The sequence below is a fragment of the Phaethon aethereus genome (genome assembly GCF_964289735.1).
Source record: "Phaethon aethereus genome assembly, chromosome: 1".
Classification (NCBI taxonomy): domain Eukaryota; kingdom Metazoa; phylum Chordata; class Aves; order Phaethontiformes; family Phaethontidae; genus Phaethon; species Phaethon aethereus.
This window is the reverse complement of record NC_138575.1, coordinates 75,771,704-75,793,421: the sequence shown is the minus strand read 5'-3', so window position 1 is coordinate 75,793,421 and position 21,718 is coordinate 75,771,704. Positions and strand designations below refer to the sequence as shown.

The 21,718-nt window shown below is 38.0% G+C and overlaps 1 protein-coding gene across 2 annotated transcripts in view; it reads right to left on the bottom strand.

Annotated features, from left to right (window-relative positions):
- Positions 1-21,718, bottom strand: part of GYS2 (glycogen synthase 2) — a gene marked incomplete at both ends in the record, with an annotated part of 53,956 nt that overhangs the window by 20,199 nt on the left and 12,039 nt on the right. Inside the window, 6 exons of one of the 2 annotated variants that reach the window (XM_082014407.1) lie at positions 1,505-1,611; positions 4,087-4,207; positions 4,615-4,732; positions 9,882-10,026; positions 20,076-20,261; positions 21,092-21,283. In XM_082014407.1, the coding sequence (XP_081870533.1) occupies positions 1,505-1,611; positions 4,087-4,207; positions 4,615-4,732; positions 9,882-10,026; positions 20,076-20,261; positions 21,092-21,283 (869 nt within the window). The remainder of the gene's footprint in view (positions 1-1,504; positions 1,612-4,086; positions 4,208-4,614; positions 4,733-9,881; positions 10,027-20,075; positions 20,262-21,091; positions 21,284-21,718) is intronic. The other variant, XM_082014408.1, reaches the window with a different exon arrangement.

The following is a 21,718-nucleotide window of genomic DNA, read 5'->3' as shown; positions in this document are numbered from 1 at the left end:
CAATCCCCTTGTCCAGATCATTGATAAAGATATTAAACAGAATACTGGCCCCAGTATTGAGCCCTGGGGAACACCGCTTGTGACCAGCCACCAACTGGATTTAACTCCATTCACGACAACTCTTTGGGGCGGGCCACCCAGCCAGTTTTTTACCCAGTAAAGAGTACACCCATCAAAGCCATGAGCAGCCAGATTCTCCAGGATAATGCGTGGGAGACAGTGGCAAAGGTTTTACTAAAGTCAGGTAGATAACATCCACAGCCTTTCCCTCATCCACTAAGTGGATCATCTTGTCATAGAAGGAGATCAGGTTCGTCAAGCAGGACCTGCCTTTCATAAACCCATGCTGACTGGGCCTGAGTGCCCGATTGTCCTGTACGTGCCATGTGATGGCACTCAAGATGATCTGCTCCATAACCTTCCCTAGCACTGAGGACAGACTGACAGGCCTGTAGTTCCCTGAATCCTCCTTCTGGCCCTTCTTGTAGATGGGCATCATATTTGCTAACTTCTAGTCAACTGGGACCTTCCTGGTTAGCCAGGACTGCTGATAAATGATGGAAAGTGGCTTGGTGAGCACTACCGCCAGTTGCCTCAGTATCCTTGCGTAGATCTCATCTGGCTCTATAGACTTGTGTGTGTCTAAGTGGTGTAGCAGGTCACTAACCATTTTTCCTTGGAATATTAGAGCTTCATTCTGCTTATTAAACAAAATTAATCCTTGATAACCCACCACTGATCTTCTTTATGAATTTGAACCTTCAGTTTTGCCATGTCTCTCAGTTTAGAAGTACCTCACAACACGTGTCTTTGCCTATGTAGAATCACATAGACAGTTAAAGCAAGGTGAAGGTTAAGTCTGTTCCTGTCTTGCTTTTTTGTTTGGGAAGTTGTAAAATGAAAACTGTTAAACTGAGAAGGACTGTGACAGTTTTCCCTTTATAATTGTAAGTTTCACTGCTTGAGTATGGCCATTGCTTATTGTAGGCTATCTAGAAAATTACACACAATTGTTATCAACTGGATAGACAGTACAATTTCCATATTTCTAAATAAAAGAGGTAATATATTTAATTTCTTTTTCCCATTGGTGGCAGAGAAGCTCACTCTGGTAAATTGGCAGGTGGTCCTTATGTTGAGGAAGGTCAATGGCATGCCCAAGGTAGGGAGTATTAGAAAGGGAGTATTAGAAACAGTCAGAAAACATCCAGAACACCAGATTTTCTAGAACCTTTGACATTTTCACTACAAAACAAGTACTATTTGCTAACTTGTGACAAAGAATGGCAAGGCAAATTTACTAAAAATAACCTAGGACAAAAAAAAAGATAAATATTTGCCCTTATTTATCATTCCTATCTCTTTCATCCCCACAAATACATTCTAGTTACGCACAATCCTCGATTTTAGCAGAGCAAAAAAAAAAGAGCATTATTATTCTTCATAAACTTTTTCATGTCTCCTCAATTCACTGTAGAAGGCCCACAGCGAGAACGGCCATTACCAGAGCTGCTTCCGGACGGCTTGTCCTTTCAGGGTTTCCACATTGAAATTGTTGGTCTTTGCCGGCATGATGAAGAATACAACAACTGTAACATCTGTCTTATGAACCTACATGGACACAAGATGGAAAGAAAAAAAATCTCACTGCAAGGTATCACAGCCAACTTTAACAGAAAGAATTAGTCACAGGAAAAGCCAATGCACTTTGATTGGTTGTCCAGGAAGGCTCTGATCTTATACCTCTCCCTTTAGCTATGAAGTTTTTGTCAAGTCAGAGGTATAGCTAAGAATAGATACAGGTAAACATATCACCCAATTCCAATTTGGGCAATAGAGATCTTCCTGACTTCTCTTGGTTTAGAGGCCATAGCTTAGCTTTAGTGAACATAAACTGCAAAAAAAAAAAAAAATCCTACACACATTTTCTCACCTGACACAAACTTTGTTGCCTCAAAGTAGTGAGCAATTCATTTACTAGCTGGGGTATGCCCAGGCATGGGGTGAGGGATTCCCTACAGCAGCAAGCAGAACTACATTCTATAGCAATAGTGTCCCAGAGGTACGGGCAGAAAGAGGCATGACAGCAACCACTGTCTACCTGAACCCCTGGCAAAGAACCTGCCAGACACACAAAAAGCTGCAACTAACTTGCTCATCTCTCACATACAGCTACTGCAAAGGCAAAAAGAATTTGCTGTAAAATCTGACCCTTTACTTACAGATAGTTTCACTTGCTGGTTTCTCCTGTGTGCTAACAAGACTCAGAGTACCACATCCCTGAGGGATTCCTCACACGAGGCAGAACAAGGTTGTACTCCTGTCAGCAACTATTTAAAGTAAAGCTAAGGGTGAACTCCATTCAGAGCTGTAAAAGTTAAATTATTTTGAATTGCCTCCATTCTAAATTTTAGACACACAAACATGCCATTAGCATGCCTTCTCTCAGACTGAGGTACAGGGAAATGTATAGTATAAAATAACCTATGGGAGTCATCTATCATTTTAAGGTTCTTCCCTTCCCTCTCTTCAAGGCAGGTTCAAAGTCCATCATGCTATGATCTCAGTGTATATTAACAATCTGTCCCAACATTCATATTTTATTTCCAAAATGTTAGAAAGGTTTTCAAGTAACAAAGGAAAAGGACTCTGTAAAATAAAATAATTCCATCCAATGCCATGTATTTTTTAGGTTCAAGCACACCAGTGGGACTTGTTTAAGAAGCACCAACATTCCCAGATTCACAAGTAGTACGGGTATTCTGCTGTTCCCAATGGAATTACAGCTTGAAATAATTACAGAGCAAGTGTTCTTTGAATAGCTAATCAGGTGCTGGCATGCATGTTGGACCAGTAATGGAAGAAAGCCAGGCTCAGCTTATGGGAGAAGCAAGTCCCAGTACACCGTTCTAGAGAGCTTTGGAAAACTAGCCTCAGTTTCCTTTGAATTTCCATCAGCCCAGCTTGCCATTGATTTCATGTAAATCATTAGATACAATAAGAGATTGCTGTAATCATTGCTTAAGCAATTCTTACACTCTTACCTCATAAGACCTTCCACATTATCAGCATTTATAGTTAATAGCTTCGTAAATGACATTAACAGGTAGATGATGTTGCACAGCATTGCCAAACAGCAAGAGTCAATTGTTTGGCAAAGTTGTGGAAGAAATACTTATGTCGTGTGAGGTGACCTGTGGTGTGAATGAATGTGTATACTGTGAAGTATTTCCAGAAAGTCCACAGGCTCCAAAGGTGTATTAATAAAAGGTAGGAGTAGAACAAGTGTACTTAGGGATTGGAAAATTGGTATTTTTTCAGGCCTGCTGACAATATAGTGTCAAGATTTTTATCCAGATTTTCTATATAATTTAAATAACAGAGTACAAAAGAGAGAGTCTGGGACAACATCCAATTGATAATTGCTAGATGACTGAAAACTGATTAGCATTTAAAAATTTTTTTATTAGTGGTAAGTTGTCTGTTCTCTGTTCTTTGATCACGACAAGGCCTAGGTCTTACCTTCATTACAGTACTCCATAAAGGCATTTAGAAACATTGCACTCATTTTTTACCTGAGGAAACAGAAGCATGGAGGAGTGAGTGCCTTCCCCATGCTTATTCATCAGGCCACTGCCACACTGTGAATTTTAATGCACGATTGCCATCCAATGTGATAATAGTACTCAAAGATGTAAAATATCATGGTCAGATCCTAATGAATCAAGCAGTTTGCTTAAAAAGATATTTTTAAATTGCATCATTCAAGGATTATTTTTATTTGCCTTCTAATATGTAAACCTTCAGAGTAAATTCTTGAATCATATTTTCAGTATTTTTCTCTAAAAACAAGGGAGATAACCATAGATTAACTTCTTGAACTATGTAACCAATTATTTTTAAGCAGCCTGGGATCATTATGTACTCTTATGATTCAGGGAGAGAGCTTTATGAAAACTCTAAGTATCCCATAATTATTTTCCTATAAATCAGGGTATGGCATGAAAATTCTTGCAGGTGACTTCCATAGTACGGTAAGTTTCAGCATAAACTCTATGTTATCTACATTTGCAGAAGCTTTCTTACCCTCAGCAAAAAGTTTAATCTTGATAAGGCTTCTAGAAACATATCAGCTCCTTTGTTGGAAAACTCGTATCTCCCAGCAATGAAGAAAAATAAGGTCTTCTCAAGACTGAAGTCAAGGTGGCTGAAACCAAACAAACAAACAGACAAGCACAAAGTATTTCTCAAGATATAATCAAACAAAACACACAACAGCTTTCTATTGTGGAGGAATTTATTATCCCAAGAAAATGATGAAACTGAGGCTTTCTGCTGTTCTTTAAATTAAGACTATCTTAATCTGATAAATTGCATCTTGGGTAAATGCTAAAAAAATCAAGACTTTCTGCCTGATCCCACAATCTGTTAAGCAGAGTTAGAACTGGTGTCTAAAATTCCTTTAGCCTCTGACTGAGAAATCCCAGACAGATATTGGAATAAGTTGGTAACATTTCACCTGCTCTAGGAAGTACTTGTTAGTTTTCCTGCTTTGGTTCTTGCTTTAAATAGTGTTGGACAACCATTGCTAATTTTTGAAAAATAAAAGCATACCCATAGAAATGACCTCGAATGAACTCTTGGATCCTAGCCTTGTACATGGAATGCAAATTCTGAAACTCATGCATTGCTGAAAATTTCTTAATGTTCAAGCCATTTGGAGTGACAACATCTGGAAAAGCAGAGAAAAGGCAGAGGTAGACATCTTCAGAGTCAGAGAAATTGTTAAGGAAAGAACCAATGTGTCTTTCAGTTGTCAGTATGTGAACAGGTTATATACTCCTATTACTCAGGGACAGGGAACAGCACTGTCTAACACAGTGGTCTCCACCAGCTTACTCCACAAAGCTACTGCATGTGGCACTCGACTGTCTATAGCATTGAAGTGGCTTTGTACCATTTTGACCTGTACTTAACATGAGCATAGACCCTGCTGAACAGTGAGGTCTCCGCATGCCCTTTTGTGCTGTAAAGACTAGGTAATGTCTCCAATTAGCCATATTTTTTTTGTGCAATATGCCCTTTAACTCTTTATTCTTGATATCACTGTTGCCTGCTTTATCACTGTAGATTGAAAACTCTTGAAAGCAGAAACCATGCTGTACTATGCACTTGTTTACTGCATGGCACAAGAGAGGTCTGTTCTGTCAAGACTTCTGAGGATTTACCAGAAAAGGGAGAATATAAGAAACCTTTTTAAGAAGATCATCTTTCAGTAATCTGTTGGATTTCTCCTACAAATAGCCACAGAATAGGATGCTTTACACATTTATGGCTGCTGTCCTCAAAGATTCCGAAGCATCTTATAATTAAAATTTGTTTATTTCCAGTATCTTTTAAGATAGAGTTATAGGATATACAGAGAGTTATGAAGATAGGCATAGCTTGTTCCAACCAACACTGAAATTCAGTCACTCTTCGCCTTTCTGGTAAAGCACAGCAGCTATTTAAAGGATTGCCCTAAATCTAGTTGAAGTAAATGGAAAGAATGCCATTTTCTTTGGCTTATGAAAGCCATGTATGGAAATGAAAGAGGAGGCCAGCTGTATAATTGCTGAGTTGTACAACAGCAGTTGTACTCAGCAGTTGTATTTTATATATCATATATGTTATACGGATATATAACATACATATAGCTGACTTCAGTAGACATACTAATTTATCATATCAGAGATTCTTTAGATGCAAAGAATCTTCAAAGAAGCAAGAAGCACTAACTATTAGAGGATGCACTGGTGCCGATTTCATACTTTTCTCCTGGCAAGTGTCATCAGGTGTCTAGTAACCACAACCATTAACTGTAGTAATTTTAGAAGTTCTATGCATCACCCAAAGGACCTTCAATAAGATATCATTCCCCACCACACACAGTTCATGCAAACAAAACAGCATCTCCTTTGACCTCAGTGCACATGGTTAACTCCCTCCCATGCATCAGGGTTACTGATGAGAGTACAGTTTCTTGCCTGCCACTGAGACAGGACGTTAAGATTACTTCTGTTGTGGTCTTTCAGTCAAGGATGCCTGACATAAAGGGTTTTCTGTCCCTTCCCTTAAAAGTAGAGGTTTGTATGTCTAGCATTAAGTATCGCACCTAATACAAAACCGTCTCTTATTTCCAGAGACTTAGGAGATGTCTTTAAAACATCTATGGCTCCTTTCGTTGATTACATATCAAAATGATCTTAAAATAAGTACAATCAGTTCTCCATATGCTGTCCAGTATACTTGCTTGACATTTTTCATGCAAATACCACAGCCATTTTTAATGACTTCTTCGAAATTTACAGTCTGTTTTAGCAGTATATGTATTTCCCTGCCAGGTAAGTAAGTGATCTCTGATTACTCATTATCTTGTAAAGTGTTTTGAGACATGCAATACCAAAAATTTTGATGGATCTGTCTTGAAATACCCCATTTTAAACTGAAGATCAGCCTTTAGCAAGAAATCTTTATTAGTTATGTTCTTGGCATTTGGTTCTCTGTGACAAGAAAGGAGAGTCTTGGTGAGCCTGACAAGAAAACTGATGTTCTTATCTTCGGCTGCCCAGCACTAGGAGCTGCTCTGAACAAAGCCCTGTGTGTCCTCATATGAGTGAGGGAGTCAACAGAAGAAACACCCTCCATTTCTCTGTCTTTACAAGCAACATATAGTCTCCTTCCTCTGACCTGCTTCTTGTTCAGCATGGAGTAACTGGCTCATGCAGGACATAGCTTTGAGACTGCAACGACATCAAGCTCTTCCCAATAGAATAAGAATCCTTGACTGGGTATTTCTGGCCAGTTTCCATCCACTCTCTTGCTTTTATTTATCAGGGAGTTTTGGACACATTCACCCATCATCATCAGCCTGTATATAACCTACTCCCATGTTCTTTGATTCAACTGCAGATTAATTTACCTTTTCATCAGGATTGGGGCTCAATACATCTCTTATTTAAGCCTTTGAGATACAGAACAGATGTAGTGGCCCAAAGCATCCAGTCCACTATTTCTGCTAAACATACAACAATATTTTGAATATGTGTGAGGCAATGTGCCCTTGCCCTAGGGAAGAAGTGATGAGAGAGCGCTTTGTTCCTATTTTAAGTGTTTTGGATTTTTTGTTGTTTAATGAATTAATGCAATTTTTGTTTTTAAATTTTCCCAAGTAGGTTAAATTAGAATGATTTGAGTTCTGTATTTATAAGAAAGAAACTGGCACTGATTTAAATAACAATAGTATGCTGTTTTCTGTTGATAAATCACTAAGATTCAGGGTTGACTCATACTTTTTCAGAGTTTACTTCTACGATTTTGATCAAATATATAGAGATACGAAGCCTAGCTCTAGGTCTTAACTGATACCTAAATCTCTTGGAATTTTCATTCAAAGTCTTATCTACTGCTAATAAGAAATAAATTTAATATGATTAATACCTGAATGAAAATATTAGAAAACCCATATCAGTTTTCAAATCACGGGAATATAACTTATGATCACTGACAGAATCTTGCATGATATATCAAAGAGAACAGGTTCAACATTAGATATTCAAGCTTTTGACAAATATAGTTTGATAAATTACTGATCAAATAACACCAGTGGCAAGTGAAATCCAGGTTTAGACTGGCAAATCAGCCTTTGTCCTGGTGCAAAAAGCTCTCTATGCAATCATGTCTACTGAATTTTAAAGGGGCTTTTTCAAGTGATGAGATTTATAATTTAAATTATAGTCCAAATTTCACATTAATAAGAAGTAGCAGAGACTGTTCTACTTACCACATCTCAGTTATTTTTAGTTAACAACTTTGTCACGAAGTTTACCTCTCAATAAATGCAAATACAAATAAAAGTTAATTGTGCCAATTCTGCATCCCCCTTCTAAAAGTTTATTTTTAAAGTGGATCAAGAAGTGTACAAATTCTTTCATTATTCACATTCCTTTGCAGAATTCAAGCTTAATGATCTACTGAAGGATTGCTGACCTTTCTGAACTGCCAATGTCTATGCTGATTTCACAACTCCAGAGAGAATAAATAGTATGAGAATAGACTCCTACACAGTTTATTTGTAGTCTAAGATTCAAAGAAACTATTAAAATACTTATTAGTACGTATTCCCATCAGAACGTATTTTCCTCTTACAGTTGTCTCCTAGGATTTGGGGTACCAGTTCCTACTGAATTTCTTTCTAGCTCTGTCAACATGAAGCATGATATGTGTCAACAAATTTTTAATGCAAACATTAAATATATTTACTTGGTTTCTTCAAAGTTGCAAGAATAATCAAAAAAAGCTCAGGCCTGTGAATCTCTGTGCATGGAATTCTCTTCAGCTTCAACTGATGTTCTATCTGTGAGCAGTCTGCAGATTTTCTCTCCCAAATTAAACTGGATTCAGACTCATTTCAGTCTCCTAAAATCCCAAAACATAAACTATGATTTCCCAACTGTTGTGGGGAGAAGCCTCATGCCAATATAAAACAGCTTCAAAAGTCTGATTTTCAGAGGTCAAGTGCTCTGCACTTGGTAAAAAACATAACCTTTCAGAGATATTCCAGATTAGATGACTGAACACTTAAATTACTTTTAAGACATGGCTCTCAGGTTTAAAATAAAAGGAAAGATCTTCTAAGTTCATCATCCTATTGACAGTTAGTCAGGAATGAGGCAAAGAATCCAATGGACAACTTCTCTTTTATCCTGATGCATGAACCACAACGTGGCTTGAAGCATTGACGTTAACAGGGATAACGGTCTCAAACTATACTTAGCACTGCAATTCACCTAAAAAAAATCGACAAAGAATGAGCAAACAAAAAAACCCCAAAGTCATTTGAGCATTGCTATACTTAAAACAACCAACTAAGATGTGAACACACCTGCTAAATAGTCTCAAAATTGTTTTGCAGTTTTTCCCCCATAACGCTTACCTGCAGATGGAGTATTGTGGCTTGTCCTTATAAAGCATTGTCCTGACTTAGTAAGAACTTTAATGACACATCAAACTAGGATCATGACTTTATTCAAACTCCATGCATGGAACATGACAAGGTTTGTTAGAAAGTTCCATATTTTATTAGACTAACACAAAGGGGAAATTCAGACAAACTGTCAGGCACATATTCCGACTATTTTTTCAAACTGTACTGGTTGAAAATATTACATCTATCATGATTAGGTCCTAAGATCATGATGGCCACAACCACACTGCTACTCCTTCACTGTTAGAGATGCAGGGAAATGAACTGTATTGATTTACAGTTTGTTTTTTGCCTTTTCATCTCTTTCGATATCAAGTAAAGAAAAACAGCATTGGCACCGGAAAGCAAAAGTCATCTAACATTCTGTTTTGCATATGAATCTTTTTGCTACATTTCTAAAAGAACATATCACTCATCTCTAGCAAAGCGACAAACCTCACACTGTAAAAGCTGTTGAAAAGTATTACAAAGGTTCCAGCTTCTGCTTTCATCAGCTGACCTGAATATATTACCATCATGGGAAACCCTACTATAGACAAAACTCCTGAAGCTGGGACGTCCTTGGAAAGAAAGCCTAACATCCATGGAGTTAAACTAATTCTCTCCTGAAATGGTACTGAAAGTAGTTATTAGATGGTTCTGAACCTGATTTCTTTTGCATTACATATGCTACTCCAAAGTGTTTCAAGTGATATTATCTGCACTTTGAAAAACGGTTTTTCTCTGTAGCACAGCCAGACATACCTATGCATGTGTCCTTGCTCTTCATGTTTGTATAGTCTTTATTATTTTCATTCAGTCTGAGGAAATGTAGGTACTCAGAGGAAATAGAAGAAGAACACAATACAGGTCTTACCAGGATTTCTTTTAAGCATATGTTCTGCTTCTATAGCTGTTATCTGTGAGACTGTGGTGAACACATGAGCACAATGTACAGATGCCCGCTCCATACAGTATCGATGGTAAATCTGTCTCTCTCCTGCTTCCTTGTCAATGTCAAACTGTTAAATAATAAAACAAACAGAAAAGACATCTGTGTGATATGCTTATTATCGGACTTACTATCACAAACAAGGTCTCTCGTGTTAAGCCTGATTTCCCCAGGGCATAAGAATCATGTGATTATGCTGTTGGTTCGTCTTTCTGGATTTTTAACCATTTTATCAACTTCAAAGACTTTGAAGGAGCAAGAGAGGTCTCAGTTCTCACATGTTCGTGAAAAGAAAAAGGCAGCTCTGCAATGGAGGGAGACCTAGACTGATGATCCCATGAAAGGTAAGGATCTGTGCTACGTGGCAATGTCATGCTGCATCTTGTCTGGGCTTGTTGGAAAACTTGGGAGAGCAGGGAAGTTGCTGGTAACTGCAGGTATAGGGGAGAGAAGAAAAAAAGTAATGGGGATGAAGAGAGAACCTGGGGACTGGGTAGAATGGTGGGAATCATGGGTAGGCAAGAGAAAAAAGGAGTTGTGGCAGAGAGTTAGGATGTGAGAACTCAGTCACAAATCCTGAGAGTACAAAGAAAATACTCAGAGTTGTTGTTCCTCCAGCCACTATTATTTGCAGCTCCTTTTACTTCAATTTGAATTACATTACTTTATAGAGGCAGATGTAAGTTAGATAAGACCATCCCAAATACCAAGTATTTCTAAATTGCCTTTAAACCTTGCAGCTACCCCTTTTTTTACTGAGCTTATGTTATCCAGATGAGAAGAAAATGTACAATACCTGTGGAGCCCATGCTTAAAGGTTCGAATGTTCACTAATGATGCTCACTACAAAATCACTACAATGTAGTCTAAAAAAGAATAATGCTAATGGGGTGTCAATGATTACAATTAAATTACAACCCTCTTAGTCTTACATGATGTTTCACTTCTGGGAACAGAAGTGTTGACCTTCTAAGTTCAACAGCATGGGCACCAAATAGACTGTGTGTGTTACATGGAGAGTGATGATGACTCTCAATGAGCTCTGTCATTATCACTGCCTAATGCTAGCTGCAGTATGATTTTGATTGCATTTGACTCTGTAACTTCATTGACCATAATAGATTTAACCATTATTATAGGTTGGGCAGACTGCACTTTCTATAGTTAGGACTATCTGACCTTTGCAACGGCTAGTTGCTTTTAGTACTTTAGAACTTAGCCAGAAGTAAAGCTATTTAGACCATATCTTTTCATGCTGAGTACTTGCTTAAGGTTGGTATAGAACATATTTTAAGAAATTTCAGGAAATATGAACCATTTCAAGGAACAAGATTTAAGCAAATAATTTTTTATTTTTACTTAGATAGATATAGATGTAGAAATAGATGTCTTACAACTGTTTTGCTAAGAAACTTAAGCGCTTTTATCCACTGAGCTCTCAGATTTTGCAGTGGTGCTACACTGCTGGTGGGAAAGTGCCTTCCACTATGTTAGCTGAAAATGCTACCCTAATGTGACCAAAAAAGGAGTCTTGAAAAATTTAATCTGAAAAGTTCTAGAGAAACTAGATGCTTTCTTTTGGTATCGATGATCCTATATGTCAAGAGTTTCTAAGCTTGACAAAGAGATTTTTAGAAAAACTAGGAAATATGCTTGACCACATAATATGCTATACATTATGATACCATTTTTCAGTTGTATCATCATATATCGTATTTTCTGCATTCACCATGAGAATTTTAGTGCGTGAAAATACAACCATGTCACAAAAGAAGATCTTTTCTCTAGAACACACACCTCATTTGTCACAGAAGTTGAATGGTAGAAAAAGCACAGGGCAGGAGGGTAGAGGAAGAGAAAAAAAAAGGTAAATTAATTTGACTCCTTAAAGTGTCACAGATCTCTAACATGATGCTTTGCTTACCCTAAACCAAATCTTTCACATACAGTTTTTAAGTATGTGTTGCTCCTTTTCTGGGAGACTACCTTGATATCTTTGAGTTTGATTTGTTGAAGTGTTGAGCATTCACATCTACATCTGAAATCCACTGGACCTATATACTCGGAGGTTATAAAGTACTTGGTACTGCTAGCTCCAATAAAGGCTTCCCTAAGAAAATGTGGATGGGGTACCACTGCACAGTCCAAACTGTGAAAGTTTTTTCAAATACATCTGACTTTGTATTAAAAATAAATTTTAGATTGCTAGCAAACAAATAGCTGGCCAAACTTTACAAGTTTTTTTTTTTTTTTCCTCTTTTCCCTTTCTCACCAAGAATGGGTTCTTTACAAAATGTAATTAAAAACTAAATTTGGGGCATATTCACTAACTGTATATAAACATTCCCTCCAACACTACTGGGAGAAAGGTTCATAAAAGGTTTGTTCAAAGCACTATGGCTTGTTTCTTGGTAGCTTTTATTTCTTTGATTACATGAAAGCATTTAACATATGCAACACACACATATTGATGTTTATTTCTTCATTGCTATTCATTTTTTCATTTTCTGGAAATATTTTCTTTTGCACATGCTTGCACAACTTTTGGCATGCCTTTTCAGAGGTACACAATTCCATGTCTATTAGCAAGTATAAACTGAGGTCACAGAGTTCTCACATTTCATTTGCTCTCACTCTCCAGCAGTTTCCTCCACCGACGGGTAAAGCAAGCTCTTGACCTTTGACTTTACATATAGTGTGGAGTAAGATACCTCATTGTGCACCTCTGAGCAGGCTAGAGGAGTGACTTCAGAAAATAAGCCTAGACAAAAGTTGAAGGGCAGGTTAAATGAAACTTAATTGATGAGAGTGCAGGAGACAAATTTAGTCCACACGGTACTGTGCAAAGATAGCTGAGCTTGCTGTGACAGTATTAGCTCCAGAATTAGAGGCAACATGGGGCATGGCACTATATTGAGCAGATATGTTGAAATGAAGCAGAACACTAGTCCAGCTGGTTTGCTCTTCATCCCCAAACCAATGTTGCTGCTCGGCAATCAGGTCTGCAGTCTCAATGCTTGTCTGCCCTAGCTCAGGCACCTGTGAACTATGTTCCATAGCATTCACGTTCAGCAAGGGCAAAGCAAAATATCTGTGAAGTGCGTCATGCTTACTTTTGTTTATTTGCTGTTATCAGCAAATGGGAACACTAGCAAAGCCACAAATGAAAGCTGCATCAAGAGAAAAACAGCTCTAAGCCAGATTAACTCTTTATAGAATCATTTAGGTTGGAAAATACCCTTAAGATCATCGAGTCCAGGCATTTCTTCCCTCAGGGACTTTTAAAGACTGACGACTTCAATATTGACTTCCCTGTAAATATTCCACTGCTCCCAGTGAGGATCCCCTCCTACTCTGACTGTTAGAAACCAAACAGTTTATTATAATTTGCATGACAGCAAGGATTGTAGGGAAAGATACCTCCCTTATACTCTAATTTCAAAGCAAAACAGGCAGATGTTCCACAGGCATAATGCTTTGGAGTAAAATTTGCATCTGCTGCAGTGCAATTCTGCGGAAAAATTTCAGCTTATTTTTGTCCTTTCTATGGATCCACGCGATGAGCATAACATTTCATCCCTGTCTCAAAATTTATCATGTTAGAGGGCACAGTAGGTAATCACTGAACCTCCTAGCATGACATTCTGGTTAAGACAGCTAAGATAATCTTTGAATGCAAAAAGAAGAGAATATCAAGCAGTTATGGGATACTGGCGTTATGTTTCTCTTGGAAACAGCGAACAGCCACTGAAGTAATAAAAAAAAAAAATCCAAATCAGACATTCCTACTTCAAAATGATAAAGACAAATTGAAAAGGATTTACAAAACCACAAGAAGAATGATTTGATAGTGGAGAAGGACGAAAGACTATAGTAGCCATGTAAATAATTTTCTGAAAGACAGATAAATTATTTGTCACAGTCTGCATACAATCTCTAGATAGAGATACTAGATTAAGCTTTCATAAAGCAAAAAAAAAAAAGTATGATGAAAGCCAATGAAAAGTTAAACCAAGAAAAACGCAAACTGGAATTAAAATACATAGTTTTGTTAAGGAATAACTTTGTGACACCTTTACATAAATAATATAGATTCCTCTCACCATTTGAACCTTACATTTTTGTACATAGTTTGTACCTCAGATAAAAGGTATAGGTTTGATGCATGAATTTTTAGCTAAGTATTTTAGGCAGAGAATGAAATGATCTCTTCTGGTCTTTAAAATCGGTGGCACAATCACAAGGTGATTCTGCAGTGGAACAAGAAACAGTCAGAGGTAGGCCTGAAGCTCAAATTCCTTACCTACCAAAAGGTAGAATGGAAAGATCTTCACTTCTAGCACAATATCCCTGGCTGCCATTGTCTGAATTATGCAAGAATTACTCTTTTTAAAATCCATCTTATGTCATATTTAACTCCCATTGACTGTTATCTTGTACAAATAGAACTTTCATTCTGGTATAGCTCTACCATGAGAAACAACAATGAAATTTACACTTCCTGGCTTAAGTCAGATTTCCATTAGCTGCTCTACTAACAAAGCGGATTAGCTTTGCATAACAGTGAGCTCAGTGGTGGCTGCGACAGCACTGTGTGGAATGAGAGCTTGTGCTCCTATATTGTCAGCATAAAAGCTCTTGACTATTCATTTTCATTGGTATTTTTAGTACTTTTCCTTTTAGACCTCTTGGGACAGAATTCTCCACCGCTTTGCAAACTAGGTTCAGCTGCACTTGTGAGCCCGATGTAAAATGTTGCCAGGTCTAAATGAAAGTGTTATATGTGAGCAAGGCAACCTTATAAACCAAAAAAGGCAATGAAGAATTAGTAACTTTTTTTTTTTCCTCCTTAGAGCACTTTCTCCATTATAACTCAAGGTAATTTTTTAGTAAGAAGCATCAGAGGCTGAAGCCTACAAACTTCTCCATTATGCCAGGCCAGTGGTCCACAAAACCATTTCAGATGGTCACCTCTCAGACAAAATTCCAGGTTAGATCATTTGCCAAAAAGACTGTTGCTGATACAGCTGTCTATTTACCTACGAACTAGTTTGGATCATCAGTGTCCCTCAGTCAATTTATGAAAGGTGTTGATCTATTTAAACCTCAGAGGAGTGAAATGAGACCAAAAAACCCACAAACCAACCAAAAGAAACCCTAAATAAGCCAGTCCCCTTAAACAATGGGAAAGGCAATAAAAGATTAACATTCTTGATCTTCAGTTGAGAAATCAGTTCCTCCTGAAGAGAAAAAGGCTCCACAGGCTCAGAAATTCTTTCATAGAACTTCCTACCTTAGCTATTTTGGTTCAGTTTATCTTAGCAACAAACATAACCTTACTTTTACCAGTGTAAAAGCTACACTGGACATAGGGACAATGGGAAAAAATGCATTGCTGGTTGGACTATTTACATCTGCAAAACTTCTTAAGCATAGTTAAATCTATGATAGTATCTCTGTTGGGAATTAAGTTTATAACATACCCTGCTTGTTACTGAAATTAAAAAGTGTTGACTTTGGAAGACTTCAAGCCAGTAACCTGTAAGTAGGGTTAGCAGTTCCTGACCCAATCATTTACCCAGGGTTCTTCAGATGCTTAAAAGTAAATAAAAATATCACATGCTACCAGTTACCATGCAAGTCACCTTCTGTTTTGTTCTTTTTGTTTTCCCTCCCTTCCTTCCTTGAGAATCAGAGTGATTTAAATGTGAATCTAGGAACTAAAACGTACACTGAATAGCTGTTATATGGTTATTGCCTCAGGGTTCCTTAGCTCAAACATAGCACATCTGTTTATTACATGCTGCTGAGGACACAACAGTGTTACTTCTGGTGTTCACTATGCTCCTGTGCACACTGTTAAGAGTTTAACACCCAGGTTTCCGCTGGAGCAGAGGCAGCTAAATTTCTCCCAGTCCAGATGAACTGAGTTAAGTCTGTAAGCATATAAGAATTGTATAATCTCATACAGTAATGCTGTATGAGAACCAGGATCCTGTCTTTGATTGAGGCAAAGAGCAGATGGCTCTGGAAGAGGTTAGGAGTCAGACAACATTGCAGTCATTACATCCACAGTGCACCCTCCTATCTTCCGGCAATCTACATCTCTAATCCAATAGGTTGACTCGGTTTTCAGTCCCCCAGAAAATGTCCTCTTACAGCTCAAAGGCTGACATATGCCCTCACCTCACAAAACAGAGAGTTTTGGTAGCCTACAGTTCAGACCTCTACGTGATTTATGGAGTCTGTAAAGAATCATGTATCACAGTGTGCCAACCCTTCAATAAGTCATTCTTAACCTTTTCCCAAAAGACTAGTAAGGCTGAAGGTCAAGTTTTCACAGGTTCAGTGTTTGTGGGGGCTATCAGAAGACCACATGGAGCCTTCCCTTCCAGTTTTATCACCTGACAGGGGCTGGTGACTTGAGATCTTCATAGAAGTGCTAGAGAAAATGACAGCCACCCTGCGCTGCACAGCCCTTTGTCTGATCATTGATACTGACGGTCATTCCAAACAGGTTGGGAGTTGGGCCAAACTCTTCTCTGGTCTAAAGCTACTGACCTCACTGGCTTACTTCAGAGAATACGTTTGTACCTTCTATACTTGTGCCAATTGGCATTTGTTGAGCTTTCCTAGGAAGGTGAATTAAAGTGGTATTTTCCACTGTGGCATCCAGAGAAAAAAAGAAAATCTCAGGAATCCTTTCTATTTTTAAAAGAGATCTTTTAACTCATCTCGTATCTTCTGGTTCTCATCTATAGGTGTGGTTTAACACTGAAATGGAAGAGTAGTTTTGCCTGTGGATCCCACTGTTAAATCCTTCAATGTTGTAGAAAAGCACTTGGCCTCACAGGGCTGAGCAGAGCTCTCTCTGGCAGGTCTTCTAAGCCAGTTTTTTGTGGACTGTGTTGGGGACTACAAAAAGGAATGTGAGTTTCCTCTTTTCTCTGTAGGAGCTGTGTGTGCTTAATTGTCTTTAGGCACAATTAAGTCATAGCCTTTCCTTTTGTGCTGCAACGATTTTTCTGTGATACCTGGCACAGCATATACTACACTTGCATCTTTCCCATCTCTCTCAGCTGCTGTGCTTAATTGGAAATTGTGTTCTAACCATGGAATGCCGATCAAAAGTGAGATTGTGAAGTCTCCTTACGCTTTAAGGGAAGAAAATTATGGAATAGCACTGAAACAGGGAAGCCAGCTACTCTACTTTGGGGTGGGAGGGGATGACACGCCCCAAAAATATATTGTCTCATCCAAAGGTTGAACATTAGGAAGCTCTGAAGAATCTTCTCCACTGGACAAATTGCTTATTTGACCTTAATACTTTACTACTAGAAGACAGCAACAAGAATAGCCTCTGAAGACTTAGCTATCTATGTCATTTAATTACTGTACTCCAGATCAATCTCTCATGTTTTTCAATTGACTTTTGGGCCAGGTTGCCCTTTTTACAGCCAAAGGACCCCTCATTAAGATATCTGGTGTCTTTCTTACTAGAAGTTAACTTTGTCAGGACGAGCTTTAGCACACTATAAGCCTGTTAAACACTAGTATAACTGCTTGGCATAATTTCCTCTATTAGTACCTTTAAATGTCAATCTCTCCCCAGAGGGCATAAAGCATTAAGGTCTAGAAATCCACAAGTTTCCCCCCTTAAATATTATTTACAGCAGTTTATAATAATACTTTGAACTGATACATGTTTCATTCTATATAGTCTTAGAAAAAATCTGAATAGAAATTTCTATATTTATCATGCAGCTGAGATACCAATGGGATTTGTGAACCTTTGAAGACAGATGGACAGTACCTTATCACATAAAGTAGGCCATATCATATGTGAACAGTAAAAATTATATTAATAATGTGGCTAGATTACAAATATATTAAAATCTGTAATTCTGCTCAGATGTAAGATCATTATTTTTTCTTTTGAGTGCACAGAAAAGGGTAAGGCCCCCAAAGTTACCAGGAATGGATAAGAAAGTTGCTTTTGAGGGAAGCAGACTATTTTGCCAGACCACTTGTAGCTTACCAAATTAACCAGAATACAAAACAATCCAAAATTTGTTTAGAATTTCCTTTACAAAAGGCAAGGCTCTGACATAGTATTTTTAGCATTATTTTGCAGAACAATCAACATTCTCTTTTTTTTTTTAGCTTCAATTTCTCATTTTAAATGCCCCTTCCGCCCCCTTTTTTCCCCTTTTTTTCCCCACTTTGGCTTCCTTACTACCAAATTATGTGCAAGAATGCAAGGCTGAATGAATAAAATTACTGCTGAAAAGTCCCCACTTTCTCAAGTGTTAAACCTGAAACTGCATGATTTTAGTTCTTTCAAATCTAGCTCTGTTCAGAGAAAAATAATGTAATGTGACTTTAAAGCTAGATTTTGCATATATACACATGAGGAGAATATGAGGGAGTAGGAATGTCTAGAGTCCTGAAACTTGGGTCTGACAGCATGACTAGGCTATTCATGCTGCCTCATGAATGCTCCTAACAAATATATCTGATTTAGGACACTAGTTTTCCTAGGTGATAGATGGACACAGATCTTTCAGATGGTAGTCTGGGGATGTTTGCCTTACACTGATTGTGAAGAAGAAGTGTAGTTCCACTGATGATATTGGGAGCCTAGGAGGAGTAACCACCTATGTTAGTTACCTCATATTGAGCATAGAGAATTCCCCCCAAACACTACCATGCTGCAACATTTATGCATATGAGTAAATGAGTGGAGTTAGTCTTTTACTCTTAGAGGATTCAGTAGATTCAGTAGTTGCCTTTGGTGGGAAAGAAAAAAATAAGTAAGAGCAGTAAGATGAATGACTGTTTCCTTGTACTACAAGGGAATGTCAATCTATTCTGTGCTTCTGAATAAGGCCAGTAGCTTGGGCCTTGTCTTTGGAAGACACTGTTCCACAGTGTGTCAAAGCTTCAAACATCCAACTGAAAATTTCCAACTGCATAATTTTCTTCATCAGTTTTAGCCAAGGAAATGCATGCAGACTAAGGCAATTGTTTTAGCCTTTTAACTACCTCTACCTTCAGTAGTGCTGGAACGCAAAAATCTCTTGAACTCAAGTTTGTCTGTAACCATATTAGAAATCCCAGATCATGTAATGTATCTCTGCTGAAGGCAGTACTAAAGATATTTGAGTCCTTGAAATGTTGGTTTGTATTATGCTTTGAGTGGAAAGAGAAGAGTGAAAACCAAAATCACTAGATAGTTTACAAAAATTCCAACGAAACAGATGTGGGTCTTTTGAACGCAGAAAATTCTTCCTACATTTGCCAGTTACAAATTAAGCCTAACCTGAAAAGCTTGAAAGTAGGACTTATTATGACTGGCAAGAATTAAGAAGTAGGCTGTGGAAAGAAAAAAAAAATTAATGGAATTCCAGGGTAATTTCAGCAAGAGGAGGTCTACTGGCTATTTCTTCTACTGCCTTTCATTAAGAGGGAGTGCTGTGAGGCTGCACGTGGTGTCAGATGATGACTACAGTTGAATAGGTTTTACATGCACTGGTTACTCATGCTGCTAACAGTAACTCCCAAACCACAGCAATCAACTCAAGCAACAGATGCCTTTCCTGAACACAAAGAGGAAGATTCTCAAGGACACTTGACTTGCAGTGATGTCTGGGCCCATAACTCTCCCATTTTGAAAAATGTTCCAAACCATTGAAAAGAAGGTTAAGAATCTCTGTTGGCAATTCGGTACTGCTGCAATATTACTCCATGTATCAGTGGATTAGACTAAGGCACTGACTTGACTAGAGGCTGAATGACTTTCAGTTCTCTGCAGTGCAAATTGGTATATCAAAATTCACTGAAGGTAGTGCAAGTATTCGAGACTCCACTGAGCTTTAAGATCTGTCAGATGACACAGGGACAAAAGGCACTCATGCCTTTTCATGAGGTGTAAGACACCTCATGGTCTTACAAATACCATTTCTTGTGCTCTGGAACTGACAACCTATCACTCAGCTGTGGGTCAATCATAGGTGATCACACAAGACAGAAAATACAATATATGGTGTAGCACAGTAAACAGAAAATGAGGCAGGAGCTGATTTGCTGAAAAAAAGGAATGAGAAAAATGTCTCTTACCTGGTCAAGATTGTTGTAAAAATCTATACTGGCTGCACAGAGGTATCTACCAAGCAGAGTCGCATGGGTAGTAAAAATTGTGGCAACAGGAAGTTTCTGAGATCGAGACAGTATTAAACCCACTCCTGCCTGCCACTCATGGAAGTGGGCAATTATGTTGGGGTTGTCGTCAAACTGACAGGAAAGCTGAAAATAATTAGAAAGAGCATACATGAAAAACACATTATCCTGTTCATCATCCCAGCCCCAGAAACCTCTTATTTTCATGCCTTTTTCTGTGTGCTTGCTTTCTTTTATATGAAAAAGGAGTACAGCGTTCTAAGTGGTCATGTGTCTTGATTCCCATGAGCCCTAATCCTTAGCCCAAGAAACACATGTGCCTCACTAGTGCCTCAGAACAGTATCCTCCCTAGAGTGTTGGGGAGCTCTGGCAAGCACAGTCACTCTTCTTTCTGCTGTTGAAACTCTTGTTTGGATAAAAAAATAAGCACCTATGACAGACACATGATTATACAGATAACAAAGTTTCCTCTCTTCAGGTAGGCTGTGGTAGAGTGACATGTGAGTTCACAGTGCTATCATCAATTCTTCCTGTCTGTCTATATTCCCTGTGCAAGGTAGTATCTAATTGCTGAGATATGGCTTGACCGGCTTCAAGGACAGTTTGTGAGTGCGACAAATTGACTACCATAGGAGAGAAAAAGGGAGTTTGAGATCCTACATGTAAGAGCATCCAGTGACGAATAAGGGAGTTTAGAAGAAAGAGAGCAGGAAGTGACAGTAAAGACACAGAAGATTTCACATAGGGCAGTCTTCCCCCACCCTTTCTCCCAGAAAAAATATAGTTAAATGACAACTTAAGATTTAAGTTTTAAAGACAAATTTGATCTACATCAGTTATCAACTTCCTTAAAATCATATCCTCCAGTCTGAAAACTAAGAACCACATTCCAAAGGTTTTTTTTCCCTGCTGACAAGGCTGAGGTTTGAAAAATCTCTAGATGTAAAAACTGTACCTCTTTTAAAAACCAGGCTGTTAACGATCCAAAAATCACAGCATCATTAGCTTCTCGGTCATGAAAAGGGATCCCTATGTTGCTGACATCCCAAAATTCACCTTTCCACCTGTCCAGATTCCAAGCTGCTGATCCTATATCGAACAGTAAGACATATGGGCTGCCCTCTATCAGCCATCTTCCAAAAAAGACCTATGGGAAAGAGGCAAGGATATTAGCAGAAAAAGTTAAAGTGAGTGTAAAGGCCAGTTAGCATAACTGTTTTCATCCATCAAATCTTAAATATTCCTTATGTAAAATATGTGATCATAGTCCTACACACCCAGGATTTGTGGTTTTCCTTGCAAAATACATGGACTAATACTGGACCAAAGTCAGAGGTAAAATGAAACTACAATCTTTAAGAACATTTTGATTTTAAGACTTTTATTTTAGATTTTAATTGTAATGCTAACTTTTTTAATGAAAAAAAGTGTATTTGGTTGACTAATGAGTTCTTATATTCTTATTGAAGTATTTATGCCATTTTTGTTCTTAATTCAAAATTATTATTTTCTTTCAGTCAGGTTTGTAACCAAGCTTTTGGCATTTATGCTAGATTACTGGTGATAGTTTTTGTAGGACAGG